This window comes from Oncorhynchus mykiss, chromosome 14 (genome assembly GCF_057628025.1).
Source record: "Oncorhynchus mykiss isolate SJ-2025 chromosome 14, ASM5762802v1, whole genome shotgun sequence".
In the NCBI taxonomy this organism is placed as follows: Eukaryota; Metazoa; Chordata; class Actinopteri; order Salmoniformes; family Salmonidae; genus Oncorhynchus; species Oncorhynchus mykiss.
Genome location: NC_143035.1, coordinates 20,686,672 through 20,712,748, shown reverse-complemented (window position 1 = coordinate 20,712,748; position 26,077 = coordinate 20,686,672). Strand labels below are relative to the sequence as shown.

Here is a 26,077-nt window from a genome sequence, read left to right as displayed (position 1 = left end):
CCGTCTCAGGAACTCCAGTGTCCGATTAACCCCTGGATACCCAGTTAATTTAGAGGAGTGTAGTACTCAGGAACGGGCTGATCGCGGAACATAAAGTCTGTTAGTGGGACCCCTGCCGGGGTCAGGTTCTCGGGTCTGGGTTTGTCGGACTGTGGTCTCAATAATCCATATCACGGGGGCCACAATGCGGGAGCTGGGGATGATGGGCTTTGAGTCCCTCTGTCACGACCGTCGTCAGGGTGGAAATGACCAGACCAAGCTGCAGCATGGTGAGCGTACATTTATTTTTATTATAAAAATGTTGCCAACAAAACAAAGAATAAGGAAACGACCGTGAAGCTTACTTCGTCTATACAGGCCACTAACAAAGACAACTAGCCACAACTAAGGTGGAAAAACAGTCTGCCTAAGTATGATTCCCAATCAGAGACAACGATAGACAGCTGTCCCTGATTGAGAACCATACCCGGCCAAAACATAGAAACACAAAACATAGAATGCCCACCCCCATATCACACCCTGACCTAACCAAATAGAGAAATAAAACGTCTCTCTAAGGTGACACTGGCGTGACACCCTCTCCTTGTTAGAGACATCATGTTGGCAGGACAGGGTGTCTGCTTTCTGATTCTTGGATCTCGAGCGATAGGCTAGTGTGAAGTTGAACCTATTAAAGAACACAGCCCACCTAGCCTGGCGAGCGTTCAACTTCTTGGCTTCTTGAATGGAGACCAAATTCTTATGGTTTGTCCATTTCACGAAAAGGATGAGGTGCTCTCTCCAACCAGTGTCTCCACCCCCCAAGGGCCCACTTAACTGCCAAGAGCTCCCGGTTGCCTACATCGTATTTGCGTTCCGTTGGCGAGAACCACTCTCACACATTCTCGGATGCGGTTGTCGAAATTGATGGCCAAAGTTATCAGGGACTCGAGGTCCTCTCTCATTTCCCGAGCGGCCAGTTCATCCTTGATGGAGTTAAACAGACCCTGCTGGAAAGCGGTGACCAGTGCCTCAGTGTTCCACCTACTCTGTGCGGCGAGGGTGCGGAACTCAAATACGAAGCCACTGGTCAGGCCCCTTGGCAGAGGTTGAACAAATGGCTTGCCGCTTCTCGTCCATAGACTGGGTGTGCCGTTGCCCACACTAGGGCCTTGCCCGAGAGTAGAGAGATGTAGGCGATCATGGCCCAATCGGTGTGAAACGAGGAGGACTGTAGCTCGAACACCAGAGAGCACTGAGTGAGGAACCCCTTGTATCCTCCCGGGTGGCCGTCATGCCGCTCGGGGACTGGGATCTTGGATTCCCGGTGCAGGTTCCCTGGAATAACTACGGTGACGCTTGTAAAACTGGGTGATGAGACTTGGGCATTGGCTCTTCCTGGGTTAGGCCATTGTTGGAGGGAATCGGTAAGTGCCCGGAGGGTCTCTGATATTTGTGTGAGTTGTTCTTGCTGCCGCCCCAGCAGTGCTCCTTGTTGGGTTATAGCATTCTGGATTTGGGTGATCTCTGCTGGGTCCATGTTGAGGCAGAAGCTTGCTGTGACGTGGTAAGATTGGACCCAGGTGCAGAGAAGAGACCAGACGAGGAATCAGTGGTTAAGGATAAAAATAATACTTTACTGAGAAATGGTAGCCACAGGATCACAGTAAACTTGAAAAACCAACAAAATCTAAGTCTCGAAAACTCACTCAGGAAACAAACGCACATGGTTAACAATTCAAGCTTCTGCAAAGGACAACCGTCTCTAGGACGGTCTCTGCCGCCCTCTGGTGACAGGTGGAACCATGACATGAACTATATTTTAAAGCAAATACTTTTACTTAAGTAGTATTTTACTGGGTGACTTTCACTTTTACTTGAGTAATTTTCTATTAAGGTATATTTACTTTTACTCAAGTATGACAAGTGGGTACTTTTTCCAAAACTGGCAATTTTCCTTTTTCCCAATTTGTATCACCGTATCAAGAATGCAATGTAGGTAATCCGTGAATTACTTCCCACACCAGTACAGTAGGTGGCGGTGTATGCACCTAAAAGTTGGATCCGATCCGCCATACAAATCTTGAAGAAGAAGAAGAAGAAGAAGAAGAAGAAGAAACAAATAAAGAAAAAAAGAACCATACCAATACTCACCCCTCTTTTCCTTGTGAGTGGTAACGTTAGTAGTGGCTAGCCCAGCCAGCTCCTGTCTGAGGGGGAGAAAGACTCGTGGGAAATATAATCATTACTGTGAAAATCGTTTGTTTCAAAACGTGTGACTTGCAACCATATGCGTACGTTTTAGTTCAACTGAATAAGATGTCAACTCCAGCAAGACGACGTTTAATGAGAGATTTTAAGCGGTATGTGTGAGGAGCAGCTTGCTAGCTCGCTTGGAAGTCTAGGTGAAGCGTTTGTCTGACTTGCTAGCTAGCTGAATTGTTTTTTTTGTTGCGAAATGTTATCAAACATCTGTTAACAGTTACTGGATAGCATAAGTTACTAGCTACGTGATAAATAAGTTACTAATACATGGATTGTTAACGTAAAGATAACATTACAGCTGAATATTTGGAAGTTGTAGTTAACTGGCCTGGCTACTACTGCTAACGTTAGCCTATTTTAATTAGCTAACTTGCGAACTACTAACGTTTACTAATTAAGCATCGAAAATAATATTATTTCTCAGGCTTCAAGAGGACCCTCCTGCAGGAGTTAGTGGAGCCCCGTCGGAAAACAATATAATGGTATGGAATGCCGTAATTTTTGGGTAAGTGACTGGACTATAAAAGTAGTAACTAACGTTAGATAGCTAGAAATAGATGATTAACGTTACCCGCAAAATCAATGACATGTCGTAACATGTATCCGAAGTAGGGTATAATTAATTATCTGTTAATTTTCAAGAAATTAACATTGAACCTCTTGTCTCTAGCATATTAAAGTTATCAAACTAATGTTAGTTTGATATCTAAAGTGAACTGTTTTCTCTCTTCCCCAGCCCAGAGGGAACACCTTTTGAAGATGGTAAATAGCTCGCTAGCTATGCGTTTCCTTTTTTGTAGCTGGTACATTCTTGTGCATGTGTTTGACAACTCAAACGGAAGTGATCAGTACCATGATATGGACTATTTAATTGCATGGGAGACCTGTTAGTTGGAACAGTACGTAGACTAGCAGTACTAGTACTACTGCCATATGTACATAGCCATTGAACACTGGTCACTTTAATGTTTACATACTGTTTTACTCACTTTGTGTATACTCTGTATTCTAGTCATGGCTCATGATCATCCTATATAATTACTGCTTTTACACACCTTTTCTATTCATATACTGTCCATACTGGCTGTACACACCATTCACATATATTTATATTCCGGTCTCTAGTCTGGAAGCTCATTTCCTGCATTTTATCAATGTTGCCTTTTGCTGTATTTAAATACTGTATTCTTAACAGTTTATACTAATATTTCTACTACTGTACATTGCATTTTAGTTACTGTTTATACACATCACATTTATTTATATTGAATGCTTGACATAGCTCACTGTATATCTACTGCTGTGTGTGCCATTTTGTTTTAATATATTTTGTTTAAATTCACCCAGTGTATATGTATAGATTGCAGTTGGATTACTTTTACAGTATTAATTGGATTTGTTCTGACAGTACAGCATGGCACCGAGTTCTTAGGAAACTATTCAGTATATATATTTTTATGTATTATTTCTTACATTGTTACCCCAGGAAATCTTAAGTTTTATTACATACAGCTGGGAAGCACTATTGGATATAAGAGCAACATCAATTTACCAATTTCCCTCTGTTCGGACCACCAGCCAGGACAATGGTGCTAATTCCAGTAGGCGATCCAAAACAACAACGCCGCAGACGAAGCGGCCACCTGGCCAGGCTTCGCAGACGTGCACACCGCTCTCGAGTATAGTACTCGCCAATGTCCGGTCTCTTGACAACAAGGTAGACGAAATTCGAGCAACAGTTGCTTTCCAGAGAGACATCAGAGACTGTAACATTCTCTGTTTCACGGAAACATGGCTCTCTCTTGATATGTTGTCAGAATCAGTTCAGCCATCGGGCTTCTCCCAGAGATAAACACTTCTCTGGGAAAAGGAAGGGTGGGGTGTATGCTTTATGATTAACGACTCATGGTGTAATCATAACAACATACAGGAACTCAATTTTAACAAAGCAAATTTAAGAACAAGGCTACCTAAATTCTATCAGCATATTGATTGCGCATGCGCAATACCCTTGACCACTGCTACTCTTAACTTCTGTGATGCATACAAAGCCCTCTCCCGCCCTCCCGTTGGCAAATCCGACAACGACGTCATCTTGCTCCTGCAATAGCACCTCTTCAACCTCAGGAGGCTGAAGAAATTTGTCTTGTCACCCAAAACCCTCACAAACTTTTACAGATGCACAATTGAGAGCATCCTGTCGGGCTGTATTACAGCTTGGTACTGCACCACCCTCAACCGCAAGGCTTTCCAGAGGGTGGTGTGGTCTGCACAACGCAGCACCGGGGGCAAATTACCTGCCTTCCATGACACCTATAGCACCCGATGTCACAGGAAGGCCAAAAATATCAAAGACATCAACCACCCGAGCCACTGCCTGTTCACACTGCTACCATCCAGAAGGCGAGGTCAGTGCATCAAAGCTGGGACCAAGAGCCTGAAGAACAGCTTCTGTCTCAAGGCCATCAGACTGCTAAACGGCAGGCACTAACTCAGAGGCTGCTGCCTACATTGAGACACAAACAGTAGTCACTTTATACAATGCAGTCTAAATAATGCCACTTTAATAGTGTTTACATATATACATACAATGTATTTTTTTTTACCATCTATTGCACCTTGCATATGCCGCTCGGCCATGGTTCATCCATATACTTACATGTACATATTCTCATTCACCCCTTTAGATTTGTGTGTATTAGGTAGTTGTTGTGGAATTGTTAGATTACTTGTTAGATATTACTGCACTGTCGGAACTAGAAGCACAAGCATTTTGCTACACTCCCATGAACATCTGCTAACCTTGTATGTGACAAATAAAATTTGATTGGATTCTTTCTAAATATTTGTTTTAATTATTTGTGTACTTGTTTGACATTGTACTGCATTGTTAGGAGCTAGTAACGCAAACATTTTGCTGTACCCACTATAACAACTGCTTAACTGTGTACACAACCAATAAACCTTTTTGATTTGACATTGTAGACCAGGTGGTGTCTTATCAGAACTACTACAATAATCCAGCTGACCTGTTAAATTGCTGAGATGAGATTACTGCCTGCCAGAAAGTGAATGAATCCTGTGAAATATGGGTTAACTGTTGGTCAAAACCAGGGGATTGTATCTGTTTGACATCATCTGTCAACGAATATGCATATCAGACCCACCAGTAATCCTCCATTCTAGCAAATGTCCCTAATTGAGTTGCATTTATGTACATTTGTGCTTTAGGATGTGTATATGTTATTTTATTGAAATGGTAACAATTTAGTGGCGAATTACAATATGCTATTTGGTTGCTCAAAACATTTTGCAGCAAGACAACTTTGAATTTGTTCTAAGCCATTCTGTTTTGGCCTGGTCCCAGATCCATTTGTGGTGATTGTCAAGCTAACCGGTTACCATTGTGTGATTGATTGTTTTAGTGGCCACTTGATAATTAATATTCTCATATCCTTTATTTTCAGGAACTTTCAAACTCACAATAGAATTCACAGAGGAATACCCTAATAAGCCTCCAACTGTGCGTTTTGTCTCCAAAATGTTTCATCCAAACGGTACGTTTAAAAAAATATATTTTTTTAGAAACATGCTTATTGCTTACAGGATCATTTTATAGTGGAACAGCTGAATATTTGTCAACAAGACAATCCACCAGTCTTTGTTATGGAGTAAATGTATGTTCTGTGTTGTGCAGTCTACGCAGATGGTAGTATATGCTTGGACATTCTTCAGAACCGCTGGAGTCCAACTTATGATGTTTCTTCAATTCTAACTTCAATACAGGTATACACAGCATTAACCATGAATCGTCATGAAATACTTGAATTGTATAAAGCTCCTTTTGTGCTTACATTTTTTTCTCTCAAATAACAGTGTTTGAAACTTTGAATTGAAAAAATCTAGTCAAGGGTGCCAGAATACTATTGCTACTGAAGTGTCTACTATTCATCGTCTTAGTCTTTACTGGATGAGCCGAATCCCAACAGCCCAGCCAACAGCCAGGCGGCTCAGCTATATCAGGAGAACAAGCGGGAGTACGAGAAGCGGGTGTCTGCCATCGTGGAACAGAGTTGGCGTGATTGTTGACCCCCTCACAAAGTATGAACAATATCCAGCCTCAAGTCAAAAAGAGAACAGAAGAAACATATCTCAAAGGAAATGAAATACACATGGTTTGAATCTTTCTCTGCAGTATGTTTGTTTCTCTTCATGCATAATGCTCCTGGACAAGAGCACATCAAAGTAAATGTACCTTGTTATGTCTAGGTTACTTACAATGTAATTTATCCCCATTTTTTTTATCCTGGCACATAAAGGTACTGTGGTGGTGGTGGTGGGGGGGGGGGGGGGGGGGGGGTTGAGTTACTCTTGTCATTTTAGTGTTTTAAGTCTTTGGCTTGTAGTGTGATTTTGATGTATTTTTCGCTGTGGTTTGACTTTTTTTGTTTCTAGCTTTCACATGGTTGCCTTTTTGGAGCTATAGCATGATAGTATTCCAACTAAGAAACAATTTGATGAACACCTGTCATGGACTTTTTTCCAACCAATGTCAATTTCAAAACCCTACCTTTTTTACATGCACAACCCATGTTCTTGTTTGGGCTTTGTTTTATGAATTGAATGGCTCTTTGAATGATATCTCCAACAGGACTCAAGTGTTTTGGAAAGGCACATACTTGGTGCACTTTTAAATGCAAGTCCTGTAACACTAGTGCAAAAGCATATTTATGATGATTGACAAATTGCCTGCTCTGAGAATTTGTGGTAAACGTTTTCTCATGCACAGAACTCAATGTATCAAGGCAAAGGTTGTCTGTACTTAATGCTCAAATCTTATGGTTTAGATGCCCAAATTACTTGGAGTTCCATTTATTTGTATCATTACATAATTACGAATACCACATGGGAATGTTGCAGTGTCCTTAACACCATTCAAACTGTACATTGTCTTGTAAATAAAAATGATACATTCAACATGCTTTTCTTGAGGGATGATGGAGTGACATGATTTACTAAGTTTCCAGCTGGTCTCACTCAGATCCCTCCCTTTTCTCCACAATATTGCTGCAAACAGTGGAGGGGTATGGTTCAAATTGCCACTGTGATATAGCAGTTAATTAAGAAAACATTTTTGTAATAACACCAGTCAACTCACATATTGAAGTCCAGACAGTAGACTTAATTTATTAATTAGCGTTATTACAGCTGTGAAAACAAGCAGACGAGTGAACTGTATTCACACAGGCTTATACATCTGACATTCCAAAGGGATCACAGCTTGCACTTTTACCATGTGACAAAGATCAAATTCAAGTCATGGAAGCAGTTTATTTGTAAATCTTCTCAACTATCTGAGGGGGGGGGACATTACAAGTATTGTGACATGGATGTTTCAATGTCAGCACATAGTTACAGATGTTTACACCTGTCATCACCTGAGGTGATGCCAACAGTATATACATTTCTAATGAAACTTTTGTGAAGGTGAAATGGCAGGCATTCTGCTGGTTAAGGCTATTTCTGTAGCCATGAAAAACATTTGCTAGAAATGGAGGATTTCTGTCAAAAGATACAAACAACACTAATCAACCGTAACAGCACAAAGCAGTTCAAGACTAGCATATTGTGCAAATTTGAAGCTGACAGAAGACAAAATAGTGGAATGACACAAGAAGCGTTGATACAATGTCAGAAAATATGCAATTGTATGAAAAGGAATGCAGAAACCACAAGTGTTTCTCCGAAAGACAAGCCTAGAAGATTGAAACATTTTACATTCAGAAACTTTTCTCAGATCAGGTGTGATTTTTTTTTGTGGTAAGTATTGTTGGAGCTATGACATATCCAGTCAGTGTGAGGCCTGAGGTTTCACCAGCTCATAGCGTCCCACCTGCCCTTCCTGCAGGAGCTGGCCAATGAGCTGGTCTTTGTGCACTTTGCGGCTGACGATGAGGAAGCGCAGCCTGCCCTGGCCGTATGACTTACTGCGCAGGCCATACTTCTGGGATATCTGGTGGATCTGCTTGCGTTCATCATTGTTGAGCTCAGTGGAGAAGCGCAGGTCGTCCTGGCGGTCTGAACTGGCATAGTTACGGATGATGTCCTCGATGTTCCGTTTGGTGAGCTGATTCCCAGACTTGTCCATGTCCATACCCAGTCCCTCTCTGGAGAATTGCTCTTTGACCTTGATGGGTTCAGAGATGCCCTCCCCTTCCCGGCCCAATCCGCCACCCTTCCAGCCCATCTTGCGGAGTAGCTGATTCCCGATATTGTCCTCCTTGATCTCCTGTCTAGAGGACTCTTCACCAGAGCGAGTCAGAATCTGGTGGCGAGAGAGGGCGTCAGCATTACCCTCCTTCCTGAGGTTGGATTTCACCACAGCCTGTGTTTGCCGGAGTGTGGCCAGGGCCTCCTCTGCTGCAATGTGCTTCACCGTTTTCTTGGGTCCGATGCCTGCCGCTACATACTGACCCTCCAGGTATACCTCACACCTCCAGCGGTGGTCTGGTAGCACTGTGAACTTGTAATCGGCAGATACCTTGTTGAACTGGGCAGTGTCATTGATGATGCAGATGGCATTGTCCGAGTTCTCCAGGATGACCAGTTCGCTCAAGTGTTTCTTCCTACCACCCTGGTTACCGAAACGACCACCCGACGGGTCAGAGTGATGGTTCCCTCGAGAGAACTGCTGTGGTTGTTGTTGCTGCTGCTGCCGGGCTGCCTGGTTCATGCGTAGTTTCCTCACTGCCTCTTCAGCTGCTGTATGTTTAGACGTCTTCTTACTTCCCCTGGCCTGTGCCACCAGTGCATCCTGCAAGTACACACTACATTGCCATGCACTGCTGTTGGGGACCACGTCGAACTTGTAGTCAATCTTCATGCGGTTGAAGGCGGCAGAGTTGTTAAGAATGCAGATGGCATCATGAGCGTTGTCAACAACGACAAAATCTGTCCAGTGCTTGCGTTTGTCAGGCTCGTATTGACCCTTGGAGCTAGGCGTAGGCTTGTCCTCTGGGTTACGCAGTGCCGGTAGAAACGCAGGGGTAGGGCAGTGCGTTTGGCAGACCACAATATCATTGACCAAGGAGTGTTTGAATTTGCGCTGCACTACACGGACCTCCACCAGTTTAAAGAATAGCTTCATAGCCTGCTCAGAAGCACGGTCCCTGGCCCCGTTTTTGCTGCCAGAGTAGCCAGTAGCAAGGTAAACACACTGGCATCTCAGCTCACAGGCATAGCCATCAGTCGGTACTTTCCTGTTCTTGGGTAGGTCTGCTGGAGGGATATCCTTGAGGTTGACATAGACATACTCCGGATTGGTTTTACAGGCCTGGATGCTACGGCTCAGCATGAAATTGTAGTTAGGAGATTCAGCTCCACACATGAACGCAGGGTCTCTTAAAGTGACAGCTATGGCGGATGCCACACTATTGATCAGCCTTTGCTTTTCATCCAGCACGGCTTGAGATATGGGGATGGGTTGTGAAGAAGACCCAGAGACAGATGAGGGGCTGCTCCTCCCTGGGCTGCTGTAGACTCTGCTGAATGGTCTGCTGGATGTGGGTCTGTCCTGCTGCCTGAAGCCAAGGCCTTGGCGTCCTGAAGCCCCCCAGCCCCCTGATCGACTGCCCCCTCCATATCCATCAAATCTAGGGGCCTGAGCGTATGTGTCCGGATGCCTAGTGCTGTGGAACTCGTATCTGGCCGAGTAGTCCTGCTGCATTTTAGTCATATAATTTGAGGTGGATCCTTGGCTTCCATTACCTAAACCACTTGTACTACCTGAGGGTATGTCTCTATCTCTTTCTCTATCCCGCCAAGAGTCTGAAGAACCATATGATGAAACTCTGTCGAACACAGGCCTAGCTGCAGAGGAGTCTGGAGCTCGGTTGCTGCCATAAGAGGGACGATCAGAGTCTGAGTCCCACTGTCTCACACTGTTCACCTCACTCCTACGGCGTTCCTTGTCATTCTCCTTCTCATCATTGCCAGACCTGCCACTGCTGCCACCACTAACAAAGTGCACAGGCTCAAATCGTGGTCTGGAACCAAATTTGGACACCGGCATTTTCCTCATTGGCTCTTCTCCTAACATTAAAGAACAAAACAGAGAATCAATCAATGACAAGCGTATAACAATCAATGAGTAATTTTTCATCTTCCAGTAAATTAGAAAAATACTTTAAAACAGTGGCAAGGAGTTCAATTTGAAGAACCAAAATCACTCACTGCCATCTGATGAATTGGGTCGCTTCTTTGCTTCAGCACTTGGAACCAGGTCAAAGGAGGGCATTTCGCCAATGTTAATCCTTTCAGCCATGTCCAGCACCTCTCACCTCAGATCAGAGCCATACCTTTAAAAGAAAACAGAGCTATATAAAAAAGGTAAACAAGCATAATGTGTATTTCTATGCTAGCACAGTAAAACAGTTAACGTGGCTTTACTACAGGAAATACTCTATTAGGGAAAGAACCTTTGTTCCCACATAATTTCCACATCAAACTGAGGGCTAAAAACAAATCTGTAGGCTACATATGAACACAGGTTCATATTAGGCCATGATTCCGACAAGGTACGCCTATGTCCTTATCCAGGTGTCAGGAAAGGCCTTGTGGGCAGAGAAGACCATCCTGCACCACATGAACAACGAGAACTACTGAGGCTGCTCAATTTTCAATTTGCATTTGTTTCACAATAAATTATTTTATGGCCAACCACCGTTTCTCACTTTCGAAACGCATTGACAGTGACTTGGCTCTGTAAAGGTAATTATTGGAATGATGGCAAAAAATAACTAGTGCTCGCTAACAAGATCAGTTTACAGACTGCAACAAAGAAGATTAGCGAACGTTACCAGGAGTGTAATCATTACCCAGACATGTTTCTATTGGACAAAGTCAAGTAGCCCCCTCCCCATTTCGTTTGAGAAACGTTTTGCAACTGAGACAGCATAATGAATACGCCCCAGCTGACAGAAAGGCCACCATCATGAGTCGCTAAGAATGAATGTTGTGGCTAACGTTAGATAACTAGCTAAGAATAGGCAGACTGATGTGGATAAAAATGCTATTATTTATGGCAACATTAACTACATTTCTGATTAATTATGAATCCTTTGTGTGCACAACTTCTCAAAACCGTATTTCCTACGAAGTATGACCACAGAATTTCTAAACCCAGAGGGGCAACATCGCCGGAACGCTTGCGAAACAGACCAGGGTTTGAGAAGTGAACAATTATTCCTTAGTTAATTTTCTCAAAATCTAAAGACACAACCTAGATTCAAGCCAATGTCTTAAGCAGTTGAAGATGTTATTACTCCAACCTCGTGAAAGTGACAAACTGACACGTTTTCATTTTCGTCAAAAACAACTTTACATTGACGGAGAGCCTATGATTTAACAGCCTGTGCATGCGCAGTTATGCAAGAGACGACCATTAGCACCGATGACGTGTTTCTACGCATGAGCTTAACTAGCCAACGTCGCCATGACATCGCCAACAAGTGAGATCTGGGATTTCTATTGGAGAAGCAGTTTTGGCCTATCTTCATACTGTACTGTCTTTGGTATAACGTTACCGAGTTAACTAGCACGCTACATAGCAACTAGCTAGCTAACTTTAGCATAACAGCTAACTACGTTATCATTGACGCACACAATTAAGTCTTCGTTTGCTAATTTGAGTTGTCTACAGATTAAATGGTATAACTAACAATCTATTTTAAAGTAAACCAGATTTTAGCAGACGAAACAAGTGACGCAGTAAACGAGCAAAGATGGCTAGCTAGCTAGCTCATTGAAAAAATATTGATGCATCATCTTGCACGGGAATGTGATATGGAGCACGAGACAGATAGCTAATTGTCGAATTGTTTTTAGCTCAAATGAATATATTCGCCACTTACCTCAATGCAAAGTAATAAGTCCGACGTTTCTTTGTGGCCTTAGTGTCAGTCTTCCACTAACATAGTTCAATGTCTAACGAGCGGCTTCGCCTTTGGTCATCACCATAACATCCGGGGGGGTCGTCAGTAGTCATCACAGTCACAAAGTCATAATTATGGATAAACACCAACATCGCCTATTTATTTCCTTAAAATCTGATTTTAAACCTAATCTTAACCACACTGCTAACCTTAAATTAAGATCAAAAAGCTATTTTTTGTTTTCATTCATTTTTACGATATAGCCAATATTGACTTTGTAGCTGTAGTAACTAGTGACAACCCGTCAACGTCCCATATAACCACAGATAGAACAATGAGACAGATATTTCAGCGAATGTATAAGTGTGAAGCATTCGGTTGGCGTATCCACTCACTGCCACATATGGTGGTGAGAGGAAGCCCAATAGTCGACAGTGGGAGAATATTGAGCGGATTCATTTTTTCCAACATTATGGACATTTTCTCATCGATGAAACATTTGATTTCAATACCGTTTTCTGCTCCCAAAACTATATGATACGAACGGAGTGGACTGCGTTTTGTAGATTTTACCCTTTGCCAAAGTTGTAAAAAAAAATGTTGGTTGTTTAGGAGTGCAAGGGCGAATTGAACTATTGCACACGCGCACTCTACAAAGCAGGCGTTCCCTAACAGAAATATGCAAATACCTGCTACAACGCGCCAATAGGATATCGTTGCCTCGTGCTTGGCTCTGCCTCCCTACTTGATTCTTCTGCCCACTACCTCATTTGTTCCCATTGAAAATGACGTGTGGTGGTCTTTCTGGGGTTAGTTATAAAAATCTTTGCTTTTACAACCCTCCATTTTCTAGTCCATCTAAAATCATGGCGTCTGGAATGTTTCCGCATGCATGCGCTCCACCTGAGAACCAGAAGGTGTCAGTCTTCCTCTTTACTTTCAAAGTGCACCAAAAATGTGGGCTTATTTCAATGTGTGAATATTTCTATAACACCAATGTTTATTTGCACAACTAAGTAATTTGGCATAACAAAACAAATTTCAATGTGTGAATATTTATACAACACCAATGTTTATTTGCACAACTAAGTAATTTGGCTTAACAAAACAAATGCACACTTTATTTTCATAATTTTATTGAAAAAGTACATCAATGGAATGAAACTACAATAAAATATTTCATAATTCATTTGTGGTGTGGACAGATAATTCACTAGGAGGGGTGATTATGGCAGATGCTAGAAAAATGTATGACAATTTCTTACACCAAAATGTAACTACACAGAGAGAAGAGTCACATCCAAAGATCATATCTCATAAACAGGTCTCCACTTCAATACACAAAATATATCCTTATAAATTATACAAATATTTCCATCTGTACCTAGGATTCAACTCCATCTTATTGTAATATTTGGCAATATGGATGCTGAAAATTGTGGAGAAGGGTATAACAAGGAGTAATACACAAGATAAAACTGATCCAAACAATATAGAGCACCAAATGTGAAATAGTGCAAGACGGAACTGTTAGGTGAGAAAACAGCTATGGGAGCAAAAGGTCAAGATCACAGAAGTGATGAAATAAAAGAGCATTAGACATGCAAAATACAGAATAGGGTGATGGTAGTTAAAGCACAATGTGTAAGGGGCATTAAATGTGACCTACATGGTATTTCAGAACGGAAAAGGTGTTTTCACTAAATAAGTGCTTGACATGAATACGGCTCTGGCTCTTCTAAGTTGCAATGAAACAACCTATGCAGTGAACATAAAGAACACTGTTTTGGATCGCAGTTGTCTTTTGTTTTTTAACTGACAAAAGTATCTACTAGTCACACATGTAAGGTTAGATGTCACACTTTGCTCTATCAATCACCAAATGAATGTATTTTGGTTTTATCAGTGTTTTATTGAGATCTGGGTTATGCTATTTGTATTCAAAACTAACTCCCCCTTTGAATGAGGAGCACATTAATCATATAGGTTATTTATGATAGTATTGGTTATTTCAAACAGAATAAGCCCTTCTCAAAATGGATGTAATATATGATTGAATGTTATTACATAAAGACTTCCTTAAAATTAACTGTCAATGAAATTCAGATAGTTTTGTGAAAAATATAAATTAATCCAGAGCCTTGGCTCTGTTACAATTGGTAGAATGAAACTATTGATTAGATGTGTTTCTCTTGAACAACCGTTTAGAATCCTACCTGAGCAAAGCTTTGTTCATTCATACACCAAGACGGAGCTGCAAAATATTAAGTGTGAAGGACTCCCACTAGCCAAAGTATACCTTGATTAGGTGACAAAACGTAAACTATCCAAAAAATACCATGTGAAGCCCACATTAGGCCATGGTCAACAAAGCAGATGAGATAGAAGTTAAAAAAGGTTGACGCAGAGAGAAAAGACAGGAAGAGGAAACGGGTGCTTAGTTCTCGTTGAAGCTGCAATCCCCTCTTCAGACAGGTGGGCAAGACAGATTAAAAGAAGCTAGAGAGAGGAAGAGACAAATGCAAAGTTACAAGAGAGGCCCAGGCAACAGTGCTTACCAGAAGGCAAGGTTCAAGATAAATAAGAAACAAGGATTACTGACATTTTGGGAGGAAAGACAGAAAGTATTTGGGTTTTCCTAAGGCATGTATAGTTGCTACTGTACTTCAAATTACACAAACTACATTACAAATGTACGGCCAGTGTCGTAAAAAAAACTACTAATATAATACCATACTATAGCTGACTAATTCGATTTGAGCATAATTCTGATTTAAAACATTTAATAAATAGCTTAATCCCTTCATCGAGACAAGTCTAATTAACTGCTCGCAGCAGATATTACGTCCTCTGAAAATCCCAAAAGGGTATTCAATGTCATTTAATAAATCAAACATGGACAATTTTAATAAACCTAATATGATGGAAAAACTACCAAGACGTGCACAACAACATAGTCCAGAAATGTCAATCTTACAGAAACAAAGAGCAAATGCTGATATTAATCATCAAAGTCAGCACAGCAAAAACACACGACATGACAAAAGGCATAGCCATAGACAAGATATTAAGATTAAGACACATAGTGAGCACATATAGTTAGAGCAGCAGTGATATACATACAGTTGAAGTCGAAAGTGTACATACACCTTAGCCAAATACATTTAAACTCAGTTTTTCACAATTCCTGACATTTAATCCTAGTAAAGATTCCCTGTCTTAGGTCAGTTAGGATCACCACTTCATTTTAAGAATGTGAAATGGCAGAATAATAGTAGAGAATGATTTATTTCAGCTTTTATTTCTTTCATCACATTCCCAGTGGGTCAGAAGTTTACATACAGTCAATTAAGTATTTGGTAGCATTGCCTTTAAAAATGGTTTAACTTGGGTCAAATGTTTCAGGTAGCTTCCCACAAGCTTCCCACAATAAGTTGGGTGAATTTTGGCCTATTCCTCCTGACAGAGCTGGTGTAACTGAGTCAGGTTTGTAGACCTCCTTGCTTGTACAGGCTTTTTCAGTTCTTCCCACAAATGTTCTATGGGATTGAGGTCAGGGCTTTGCGATGGCCACTCCAATACCTTGACTTTGTTGTCCTTAAGCCATTTTGCAACACATTTGGAAGTATGCTTGGGGTCATTGTCCATTTGGAAGACCCACTTTAACTTCCTGACTGATGTCTTGAGATGTTGCTTCAATATATCCACATAATTTTCTTCCCTCATGATGACATCTATTTTGTGAAGTGCACCAGACCCTCCTGCAGCAAAGCACCCCCACAACATGATGCTGCCACCCCCATACGTCACGGTTGGGATGGTGTTCTTTGGCTTGCAAGCCTCCCCCTTTTCCCTCCAAACATAACGACGGTCATTATGGCCAAACAGTTCAATTTTTGTTTCATCAGACCAGAGGACATTTCTCCAAAAAGTCCGATCTTTGTCCCCATGTGCAGTTGCAAACCGTAGTCTGGCTTTTTTATGGCGGTTTTTGAGCAGTGGCTTCTTCCTAGCTGAGCAGCCTTTCAGGTTATGTTGATATAGGACTCATTTTACTGTGGATATCGATACTTTTGTACCTGTTTCCTCCAGCATTTTCACAAGGTCCTTTGCTGTTGTTCTGGGATTGATTTGCACTTTTCGCACCAAAGTACATTAATCTCTAGGAGACAGAATGCGTCTCCTTCCTGAGCGATATGACGGCTACGTGGTCCCATGGTGTTTATACTTGCGTACTATTGTTTGTACAGATGAACGTGGTACCTTCAGGCGTTTGGAAATTGCTCCCAAGGATGAACCAGACTAAAAAAAAAAATCTGAGGTCTTGGCTGATTTCTTTTGATTTCCCCATGATGTCAAGCAAAGGGGCACTGAGTTTGAAGGTAGGCCTTGAAATACATCCACAGGTACACCTCCAATTGACTCAAATTATGTCAATTAGCCTATCAGAAGCTTCTAAAGCCATGACATCATTTTCTGGAATTTTCAAAGCTGTTTAAAGGCACAGTCAACTTAGTGTATGTAAACTTCTGACCCACTGGAATTGTGATACAGTGAACTAATCTGTCTGTAAACAATTGTTGGAAAAATGAATTGTGTCATGCACAAAGTAGATGTCCTAACCGACTTGCCAAAACTATAGTCTGTTAACAAGAAATTTGTGGAGTGGTTGAAAACAAGTTTTAATGACTCCAAACTAAGTGTATGTAAACTTCCGACTTCAACTGTATAGGGGTATCTTTTAGTTAGTACATAGAGCAGATTCATGTTTTTTTAAACCAGGGTCCACAATGCCTCTCCTCAGCCTTGGGGTACCGGCTACCCACAAAGCCTGGTCCCTTAGCAAAGCTTGAGGGTGGAAGCACCTACTCAGTGCAGAGCCAGGGATTACTGCAAAGGAAAGGTAAATACATAGAGCAGTGAACAGCAGGACTGAAGCAGGGTGTGAATGACACCACACACCAAGGCACACCCTGCCACCCCAAAGAGCTGAGGACAACAGTTCCCCAGAAATGTTGAGACAAAGAGCAACTTGAGAAGGGATTGTGAGAAGTTGTAAACCATACCTACTACACCCTTGTACAAGAATGTTTTTCCATGCATTTAGATGGAAACAAAAGACCTACATCTGTGGACACTCGTCAGACCAACTGTCCCACATGATTATATTGAGCAAGGACACAGACATGTTTTTGGAGGGTGGAAATGTTTTTCTGATAAACAACACCCTGTCCTCAAGATACAGATGTGAAGGAAGTGGATTAGAAAATAAAACCCAACAATCTCATTGGCACTGACACTTATCTGCCAAATAAAGGAGTGTTCCTATCCTGTTTCTCCAGGAGGGATGGAGAATGACTGCTGGCTCAGTTTGTTCAGACAAAAGCAGTGCAGTAGTAAAAGGCTGAATGCTAAAATGCTCATGCAAGTCTCCCACTGAATTCAATTCAGGATTTATGTGAAATTCCAAGTTACGTGCGCATATCCCAAGTTAGGATCCAGCCCTATGAATTCAGGTTAGCAGAAAATTTTGCTCTGTAAAGCTCTGTAAGGAGAGTTGTTTTGACAATAACAATGGTGTGATATCTCAAAAACCTTGAATGAGAGTTAAATATGTAGACCAAAGCTAGTGTTTTCAACTGTAATCAGAATGTGAAACCCTAATATCCTCACATGCAGAACCCACTTACATACTATGTTACTGCTTCATTAAATATTTCATACACAATAATCGTGGCCACAGTTTAAATATTTGGTGAAATTCCCTCTTTATTTCCCTTGGAGATGAAGTATTTTTTGTGTAACACTGATACAAGTGCAATACTGATCCCTACATTATTATTATTTGGTTAAAAGGCTTCAAATATGATGTTATATGTAGAAAAAAATCTAAAAGTCACAATTGCACTGGAAATATACAAAATCACATTTGTGTAAAATGTGCAAACGTGAAAAGCTAACAAGTATGCAGATAGCGTACAGTATATGAAAAACAATGAGGAATGGGCAAAGACATGACAAGAAATCATTCATATTTGCACATGCACCAGGCTAAGATGAAATAACATCAGAAGTTGATTAACACTCACTCTCTCCGTAGCCTGAGTGCCAGTCTGTTTGTGCTATCATGCCAACTCCCTGTCGCTCATTATTCATGCCATGTTACGAGCAGGAAAAAGCACAAACTGATCTGGAACTAGGCTACTCTCTTGATAGGTGGTGGACAACATGCCCTCATTCAAAACATACAATAATAGTATCTTAATTTTCAATAATTACACATTATATTGCAACACGATATCAGCGCACATCGTCATAATGTCATACTATTGGAGTGGTTGATTATACCCTGGTAGTGAGTAGAATAGTGGTCTGAAACATGGATCGGAAGATGCTAATGAGCACGCACACAGACAGCTATGTCTTACTATACTAGTGAGGTCTTTTGGGGGACCAACAACTGATTTCCATTCAAAATCTAATTTTCCCTTACCTCAACTCTTAACCTAATCTTAACCTCTAACCCTAATTCTAACCCAAAATCTAACCCTAAAATAGTCATATTACAAGTGAGGACCAACAAAATGTCCTCACTTCTCTGAATTTTAGTTGGTTTACTATTATTGAGAGGACTTCTGGTACTTACAAGTATAGTAAACATGTGTCCACACACACACAAACACACCCACTCCACTGGCCTGGTCAGACCACAGCTGATATACATTTCACCTTAGCCTCCACAAACTCCTGCCTGTCACAACAGTAGTTGTGCAGTAGTTGTGCATGTAAAAGTAAAAAGCACACTCAGTCATGCAGAACAGGTCAACAACAAAAACAACAAGAAAATAAATATACTTTCCAACAGAAAGCAAACAGGCAAACAGAGGATGATGGCTCGTAACAAAAATAACGTACAAAAACAAGCATCTTTAGCGCAAAAAGGATGTGTTTGAGTCAAGGATTCCCATTCACAGTAATGGCTGGAATCTTCCACAGTGCAGGGGCCTGTGTGGGGTTTGGAATAGGGGAGAGGGGGAGGGCTGGAGGGCACAGAGAACAGCATGGCACTGCCAGGGATGGGGTGAAAAATCATTCCTACAGGAATCCTTAACTGGAAACGAGAGAGAAGGACCATTACTGCTTTCTAGGGGTTAACGCTAACACTGGTAGATACCACAGGAGGCTGCTGAAGGGAGGACGGCTCATAATAATGGCCGAAACGGCACTAATGGAATGGCATCAAACACATGGAAACCAGCCATTACCACAAGCCTGTCCTCGCCAATGAAGGTGCCACCAACTTCCTGTGATAGACATACTTTTTAATCAAATGACAGAATCACATTCTTCATGTTAGTGGTAAAATGTAATGTTAAAAGGAACATGCACTTAGGTTGTTACTGTTTATAGGACTTATGAGTGAATGGGGGTGGGGAGATTTAGAGTGTCTGTTGAAACTAAATTGACTTGGTATGCTAATAGACACCACACCAACTCAGTGGCCTTGTGGTTAGAGTGTCCGCCCTGGGATTGGAAGGTTGGGAGTTCCATCCCGGCCAGGTCATACCAAAGAATTTAAAATGGGACCTGATGTGTCTCTGCTTGGCATTCAGCATCAAGGATTGGGGGTAAGGTCCTGTGATAGACTAGTGTTGTCCAGGTGTCCAAGCTGACCAACGCTACAGAAACAGGAGATAGGCTCCTGCCGTTTGGGCTTGTGCAAGGCTCCTTACTTTATGGACTACCACAGATGGGGACAGCCGAATAACTATTTTGGAACCCTTTCTGTTGATGAGTGTATGGCTGAGGCTGTATGAATAGCGTATCTCTCAGTGGGTTTTTCTTTTGTATCAACAAAGAGGTGGGTGTCAAATAGCTGAAGGATCAACAACAAAAACATTGCTATAGAAAATCCTTGTACACAAGGATTGGCACTATAGCTGAACAGCGCACTAGCGTGACCCTGCAGTTTCTGCAGGACTCTGAATGTCTCTTTGTGTAGTGGCTGGGCAGGGTGGACCACAAATGCAGATTGTTGTGGTGTTGATAGTAGACATATTGTTGCCTGCATTTCTACCAGCTGCTAGAAGTTAAAATACTTATTGAAATACATTTCTAATTATAATGTGAGGACTCCCTTCTCATTTATGTGTAGAACTCACATCTGATTAACATGTATTTAAACATTGATTTATGTGCTTTTTGTCATTGGTTACCAGGGGAACAGTTGAGTATGCAAGCCTTACCAGGACAAGATGCCTCATGCAGCATGCAGCAAGTGGAGGAGTTAACTGTAAAACAGCATGGATGAACATAGGTGACACATGCACTCACAGGAGAAATATGGTGCATTCAAGACAACTTGGAAACTAGGAACCTCAGAGTTAAATATGTTTTTTTGTGTAGAGCTTTCTATTGGCTGATTTAGATATTTTCAAAGTGGGAAACTTGGGCCTCATCTTTCTACAACCAGTTTATACGTCGGAAATGTCAGTTTCCGAGTTGTTTTGAACGCGGCAACACATACACATGTCACATCTACACCACTCACTAAAACATGCCATGCTCATGTCCTTTGGTTCCTGAACAAAACATTAATTTGTAGCATAAGCTATCTACAGGCTTATATTTTGCACTAGATAAGGAAATAGAAAGGCTCCAAGTTTGGGATCCATAGGTTTAGCAAACGAGGAAGTATTTAACTATCATTCATTCGGCCAGTTTCTCAGACAAGATGAAGCTAGGCTTTTTAGTCTAGGTCAAGCCTTAATCTGTGTCCAGGAAACTGGCTAATAATGTTTTGATCAGTAACCCAGAGACATGAAGTGAATGGGGAGTAGAGTAAAGTGAACCATGTGAGGTGGAAAAACAGCTGCCTGGCAGGGGGAAAAGTCCAGAGTTCAGAGATAGTGGAGAGAAAGGACAGAAGAACTGTAAAGAAAATCATTTAGAATTTTAAAAAACCTTTCTCAGTGCAAGTGTCTTCTTTCTTTCTAACGGGGCCGGTGACAGGGCTCACATCAGCTTGAATACACAACCAGGAGTGATTACCAACATGAAGGGACCCACGACAACAACTCTGTCACCATGGCCCTAATACTGCAGCCCTATACTACAGATAAAACAAGCTGTAAAAATGACAACCAACATTCCTATGGCATATAGGCTTATACCAGCAGTGTCCCTAGTGTAGGGTAAATACAATCAGATTCCTGTAATACCAAGTCTAATTTAGATGAATCTGGTTTAGGATATTACTAGATATAGTGCTCTACTCTGTAGAAGAATAGCAAGTCCACCTCTATACCATAGTTATAAAGGAATAAGAGCAAAGGCTTGCTAGACTGTTAAGCGAAGCATCACGACATCTATTGCTCCTCCATTTCCAAATAATCAGTCAGTTCCGTTGATTATCACTCATCCATTAGACTGTGGAGAGAAACCACTCAGTGCTCAGTGACATTAACGGTCAGGCAAAGCGTTCCTGGAAATGCATCGACACAAGGCAAATGAAAGCTTCGATAAGGAGTTTGTCGTTTTTCTAGGTGTGGTGTGTGCCAGACTTCTTTATATCTGAGGTGCAGTGATGCAACAACAGCATACAGTGGTCCACATACATACAGCACAGAATTAAATCACATTTCTATTTTGATCAGTCCATCCCACTCTCTGTATCACCAAATACACATGCGTGGATAGGGAAGGACAGTATTACATCATTTTGGATGGCACCTATTCTGTGGAATGAATGACCCAGTGTTCCCCTATTATTGTATAGGCGGGGCACCCCTCATTTTGGTTAATGAGGCCCTGAATGTTGATTTGGGGGCCTTTGCGCTCAGCCTGGGAAACAATCTAGGGGAAACACTATAGTCACAATTTATCCAGTTGGTCTTTGATCCTCCTAGATCAGATTGCTCCAGTCTAGTATCCCTAAGGAATCCTCAAGTATAGCTGGGTTGTGTTCATTAAGGCAGGCAACATGAACCATGTTAAAGCGTTTCGAACTAAACATGAAAATGAGCGTTTCTCATTTGACAGGTCCAGGGAGTCCCTCCCTGTTTCAGTCTGTTCTATTCTGTTTGGGTGCCTAATGAACACGACCCTGAACACTGCCTGCTGTGTGAGTAGTAGGGAGGTGAACGCCGGAGACACTTACTTTTTCCTCTCCTTGTCCCTCTTGAGTGTGGTGGAGCCCCCTGCCTGCAGAGCCTGGGACTGTAGGAGCTCAGCGGCCATCTTTTTCTGCTTGAACCCGTTGAGCTCGTCATCCAGGGATTTCTTCTTGTCTTCCAGCTTCTTCTTCTCATCCTGGTGCAGCTTCTTGAGCCGGTCAAACTTCTCGTGCAGCTGTGTTGCGAGGGAGAAGACTTACATCTCAGATAGAAACTAATTTAGGTGTGATATCTGTAGCAAACAGAGATGTCGCACATGTAACCCTAGTTCTTCTTAGGTTGGTAGGATTGGTGATGAGATGGCAGAATTAAAGCGTTAACTAGTAACAGAGATACAGTGCCTTGCGAAAGTATTCGGCCCCCTTGAACTTTGCGACCTTTTGCCACATTTCAGGCTTCAAACATAAAGATATAAAACTGTATTTTTTTGTGAAGAATCAACAACAAGTGGGACACAATCATGAAGTGGAACGACATTTATTGGATATTTCAAACTTTTTTAACAAATCAAAAACTGAAAAATTGGGCGTGCAAAATTATTCAGCCCCTTTACTTTCAGTGCAGCAAACTCTCTCCAGAAGTTCAGTGAGGATCTCTGAATGATCCAATGTTGACCTAAATGACTAATGATGATAAATACAATCCACCTGTGTGTAATCAAGCCTCCGTATAAATGCACCTGCACTGTGATAGTCTCAGAGGTCCGTTAAAAGCGCAGAGAGCATCATGAAGAACAAGGAACACACCAGGCAGGTCCGAGATACTGTTGTGAAGAAGTTTTAAAGCCGTATTTGGATACAAAAATATTTCCCAAGCAGCACTGTGCAAGCGATAATATTGAAATGGAAGGAGTATCAGACCACTGCAAATCTACCAAGACCTGGCCGTCCCTCTAAACTTTCAGCTCATACAAGGAGAAGACTGATCAGAGATGCAGCCAAGAGGCCCATGATCACTCTGGATGAACTGCAGAGATCTACAGCTGAGGTGGGAGACTCTGTCCATAGGACAACAATCAGTCGTATATTGCACAAATCTGGCCTTTATGGAAGAGTGGCAAGAAGAAAGCCATTTCTTAAAGATATCCATAAAAAGTGTTGTTTAAAGTTTGCCACAAGCCACCTGGGAGACACACCAAACATGTGGAAGAAGGTGCTCTGGTCAGATGAAACCAAAATTGAACTTTTTGACAACAATGCAAAACGTTATGTTTGGCGTAAAAGCAACACAGCTGAACACACCATCCCCACTGTCAAACATGGTGGTGGCAGCATCATGGTTTGGGCCTGCTTTTCTTCAGCAGGGACAGGGAAGATGGTTAAAATTGATGGGAAGATGGATGGAGCCAAATAGAGGACCATTCTGGAAGAAAACCTGATGGAGTCTGCAAAAGACCTGAGACTGGGACGGAGATTTGTCTTCCAACAAGACAATGATCCAAAACATAAAGCAAAATCTACAATGGAATGGTTCAAAAATAAACATATCCAGGTGTTAGAATGGCCAAGTCAAAGTCCAGACCTGAATCCAATCGAGAATCTGTGGAAAGAACTGAAAACTGCTGTTCACAAATGCTCTCCATCCAACCTCACTGAGCTCGAGCTGTTTTGCAAGGAGGAATGGGAAAAAATGTCAGTCTCTCGATGTGCAAAACTGATAGAGGCATACCCCAAGCGACTTACAGCTGTAATCGCAGCAAAAGGTGGCGCTACAAAGTATTAACTTAAAGGGGCTGAATAATTTTGCACGCCCAATTTTTCAGTTTTTGATTTGTTAAAAAAGTTTGAAATATCCAATAAATGTCGTTCCACTTCATGATTGTGTCCCACTTGTTGTTGATTCTTCACAAAAAAATACAGTTTTATATCTTTATGTTTGAAGCCTGAAATGTGGCAAAAGGTCGCAAAGTTCAAGGGGGCCGAATACTTTCGCAAGGCACTGTACCTTCCTGTATACACACATACACAAACCTCTTTCTCGGCCTCCTTCAGCTCAGCCTCCTTTTCCTTGACTCTCTGGACGAACATCTGCCTCATCTCTTCCTCTTTCTTCTGCAGCTCTCCCATGAACTCGTTCCTCTTGGCCTCGTACGTCTCCTGCAGACTGGGGTCCACACAGAAAGAGGAAAGACATAAATTATGTCATACTAATGAGTCATATATGTTAGTACTATGTCTATCATTACAGTGGAATAGAGCAGACTGCCATTTAAATCAAAATGATACAGGTGGTTGTGATTAACTAAGGGGGTGGTAGAAAGTGGAAAGTGGTGCATACCGTTTCTTCACCCTTCTCCTAAAGAGTGCTCTGGCACACTCCTCGCCATGGAGTTCAAAGCATTGGAATTATGTTAGGAATTGACTGAAGGGAGTTCCTTTATTTTTTTAAACTATTTTTTTTTAATTAAAAAAGGGTTTTCTACATGACTACAACACAAAAATAAAACGCACACTATACAAAGCATTCTTTTAGGTGGTCAACATATATTTTCCAAATTCGGTCAAACATGCCTGGTTTATGTTTCATTTTATAATATATAGTCTTATGGGATTGTAGCTAGATAGTTCAGTCCTCCTGTTTGTTATTGAAGGTGAATATAAGGCTTTCCAATTGATGGGGTTCCATTTTTTGCAGCAATTAGACCTAGATTACAAAACGTCCTCTGATATTAATCACCAATATTTACATTTCCCAACAGACATAATCTTGGAGATGGATGGATATAAATGACTAAACACAATGAAACGATAGCACATACATTGTCAGTTTACCACAGGACCACAGCATATGTAATAGGGTTCCTTTGTGCTTTTTGCATCTCCAACAGAGATGTGACATTTCTGGGCGCATTAGATGCATTCTGGCAGGAGTGTAGTAAGTCCTATGAATTATATTAAATTGCAGTAGTTTCTGTCTACCGTTGTAGGAGCAGGTATAAACGATTTCACATAATATTTTTTATTTCACCTTTATTTAACCAGGTAGGCTTGTTGAGAACAAGTTCTCATTTACAACTGCAACCTGGCCAAGATAAAGCAAAGCAATGCGACACAAACAACAACAGAGTTACACATGGAATAAACAAACGTACAGTCAATAACACAATAGAAAAGTCTATATACAGTGTGTGAAAATTAGGTAAGATTAGGGAAGTAAGGCAATAAATAGGCCATAGTGGCGAAATAATTACAATTTAGCAATTAAACACTGGAGTGATAGATGTGCAGAAGATGAATGTGCAAGTAGAGATACTAGGGTGCAAAGGTGCCAAAAAAAACAATTACAATATAGGGATGAGGTAGTTGGGTGGGATATTTACAGATGGGCTGTGTACAGGTGCAATGATCGGTAAGCTGCTCTGACAGCTGATGCTTAAAGTTAGTGAGGGAGATATGAGTCTCCAGCTTCAGTGATTTTTGCAATTCGTTCAAGTCATTGGCAGCAGATAACTGGAAGGAAAGGTGGCCAAAGGAGGAGTTGGCTTTGGGGACGACCAGTGAAATATACCTGCTGGAGCGCGTGCTACAGGTGGGTGCTGCTATGGTGACCAGTGAGCTGAGATAAGGCGGGAATTTACCTAGAAAAGACTTATAGATGACCTGGAGCCAGTGGGTTTGGCGACGAATATGAAGCGAGGGCTAGCCAACGATAGCATACAGGTCGCAGTGGTGGGTAGTATATGGGGCTTTGGTGACAAAACGGATGGCACTGTGATAGACTACATCC

The 26,077-nt window shown here is 41.6% G+C and overlaps 3 protein-coding genes across 9 annotated transcripts in view; 1 reads left to right on the top strand and 2 right to left on the bottom strand.

Moving 5' to 3' along the window:
• Nucleotides 1–1,767: 1,767 nt before the first annotated feature.
• Nucleotides 1,768–7,221, top strand: LOC110488978 (ubiquitin-conjugating enzyme E2 A). 2 transcript variants are annotated; one of them, XM_021561488.3, is made up of 6 exons: nt 1,768–2,342; nt 2,669–2,749; nt 2,981–3,006; nt 5,712–5,801; nt 5,942–6,030; nt 6,205–7,221. In XM_021561488.3, exons 1-6 carry the CDS (start codon nt 2,299–2,301, stop codon nt 6,331–6,333), a joined length of 459 nt encoding a protein of 152 aa, XP_021417163.1. In that variant the 5' UTR covers nt 1,768–2,298; the 3' UTR covers nt 6,334–7,221. The 2 variants fall into 2 exon arrangements, with proteins under 2 accessions (XP_021417163.1, XP_090054697.1); XM_090198571.1 differs by having other exon boundaries at nt 2,128–2,384.
• A 184-nt stretch (nt 7,222–7,405) lies between these two features.
• LOC110488977 (NF-kappa-B-repressing factor) lies at nt 7,406–12,830 on the bottom strand. The gene is made up of 3 exons (XM_021561487.3): nt 12,156–12,830; nt 10,477–10,601; nt 7,406–10,335 (listed from the first exon to the last, which is right to left on the bottom strand). The coding sequence occupies exons 2-3, from the start codon at nt 10,565–10,567 to the stop codon at nt 8,096–8,098; spliced, it is 2,331 nt and encodes a 776-aa protein (XP_021417162.2). The 5' UTR covers nt 10,568–10,601; nt 12,156–12,830; the 3' UTR covers nt 7,406–8,095.
• Nucleotides 12,831–13,295: 465 nt separating this feature from the next.
• The window catches only part of septin6 (septin 6), a 42,503-nt gene continuing 29,721 nt past the window's right edge, over nt 13,296–26,077 (bottom strand). Inside the window, exons 8-11 of one of the 6 annotated variants that reach the window (XM_021561483.3) lie at nt 24,322–24,454; nt 22,336–22,526; nt 20,423–20,467; nt 13,296–14,675 (exon numbers count right to left, since the gene is read on the bottom strand). In XM_021561483.3, the coding sequence (XP_021417158.1) occupies nt 20,464–20,467; nt 22,336–22,526; nt 24,322–24,454 (328 nt within the window). In that variant the 3' untranslated portion in view covers nt 13,296–14,675; nt 20,423–20,463. Of the gene's footprint in view, nt 17,067–17,927; nt 19,288–20,422; nt 20,468–21,140; nt 21,201–22,335; nt 22,527–24,321; nt 24,455–26,077 lie in introns of those variants that run through there. The other 5 variants (XR_002468504.3, XM_021561482.3, XM_021561480.3 and 2 more) reach the window with 5 other exon arrangements.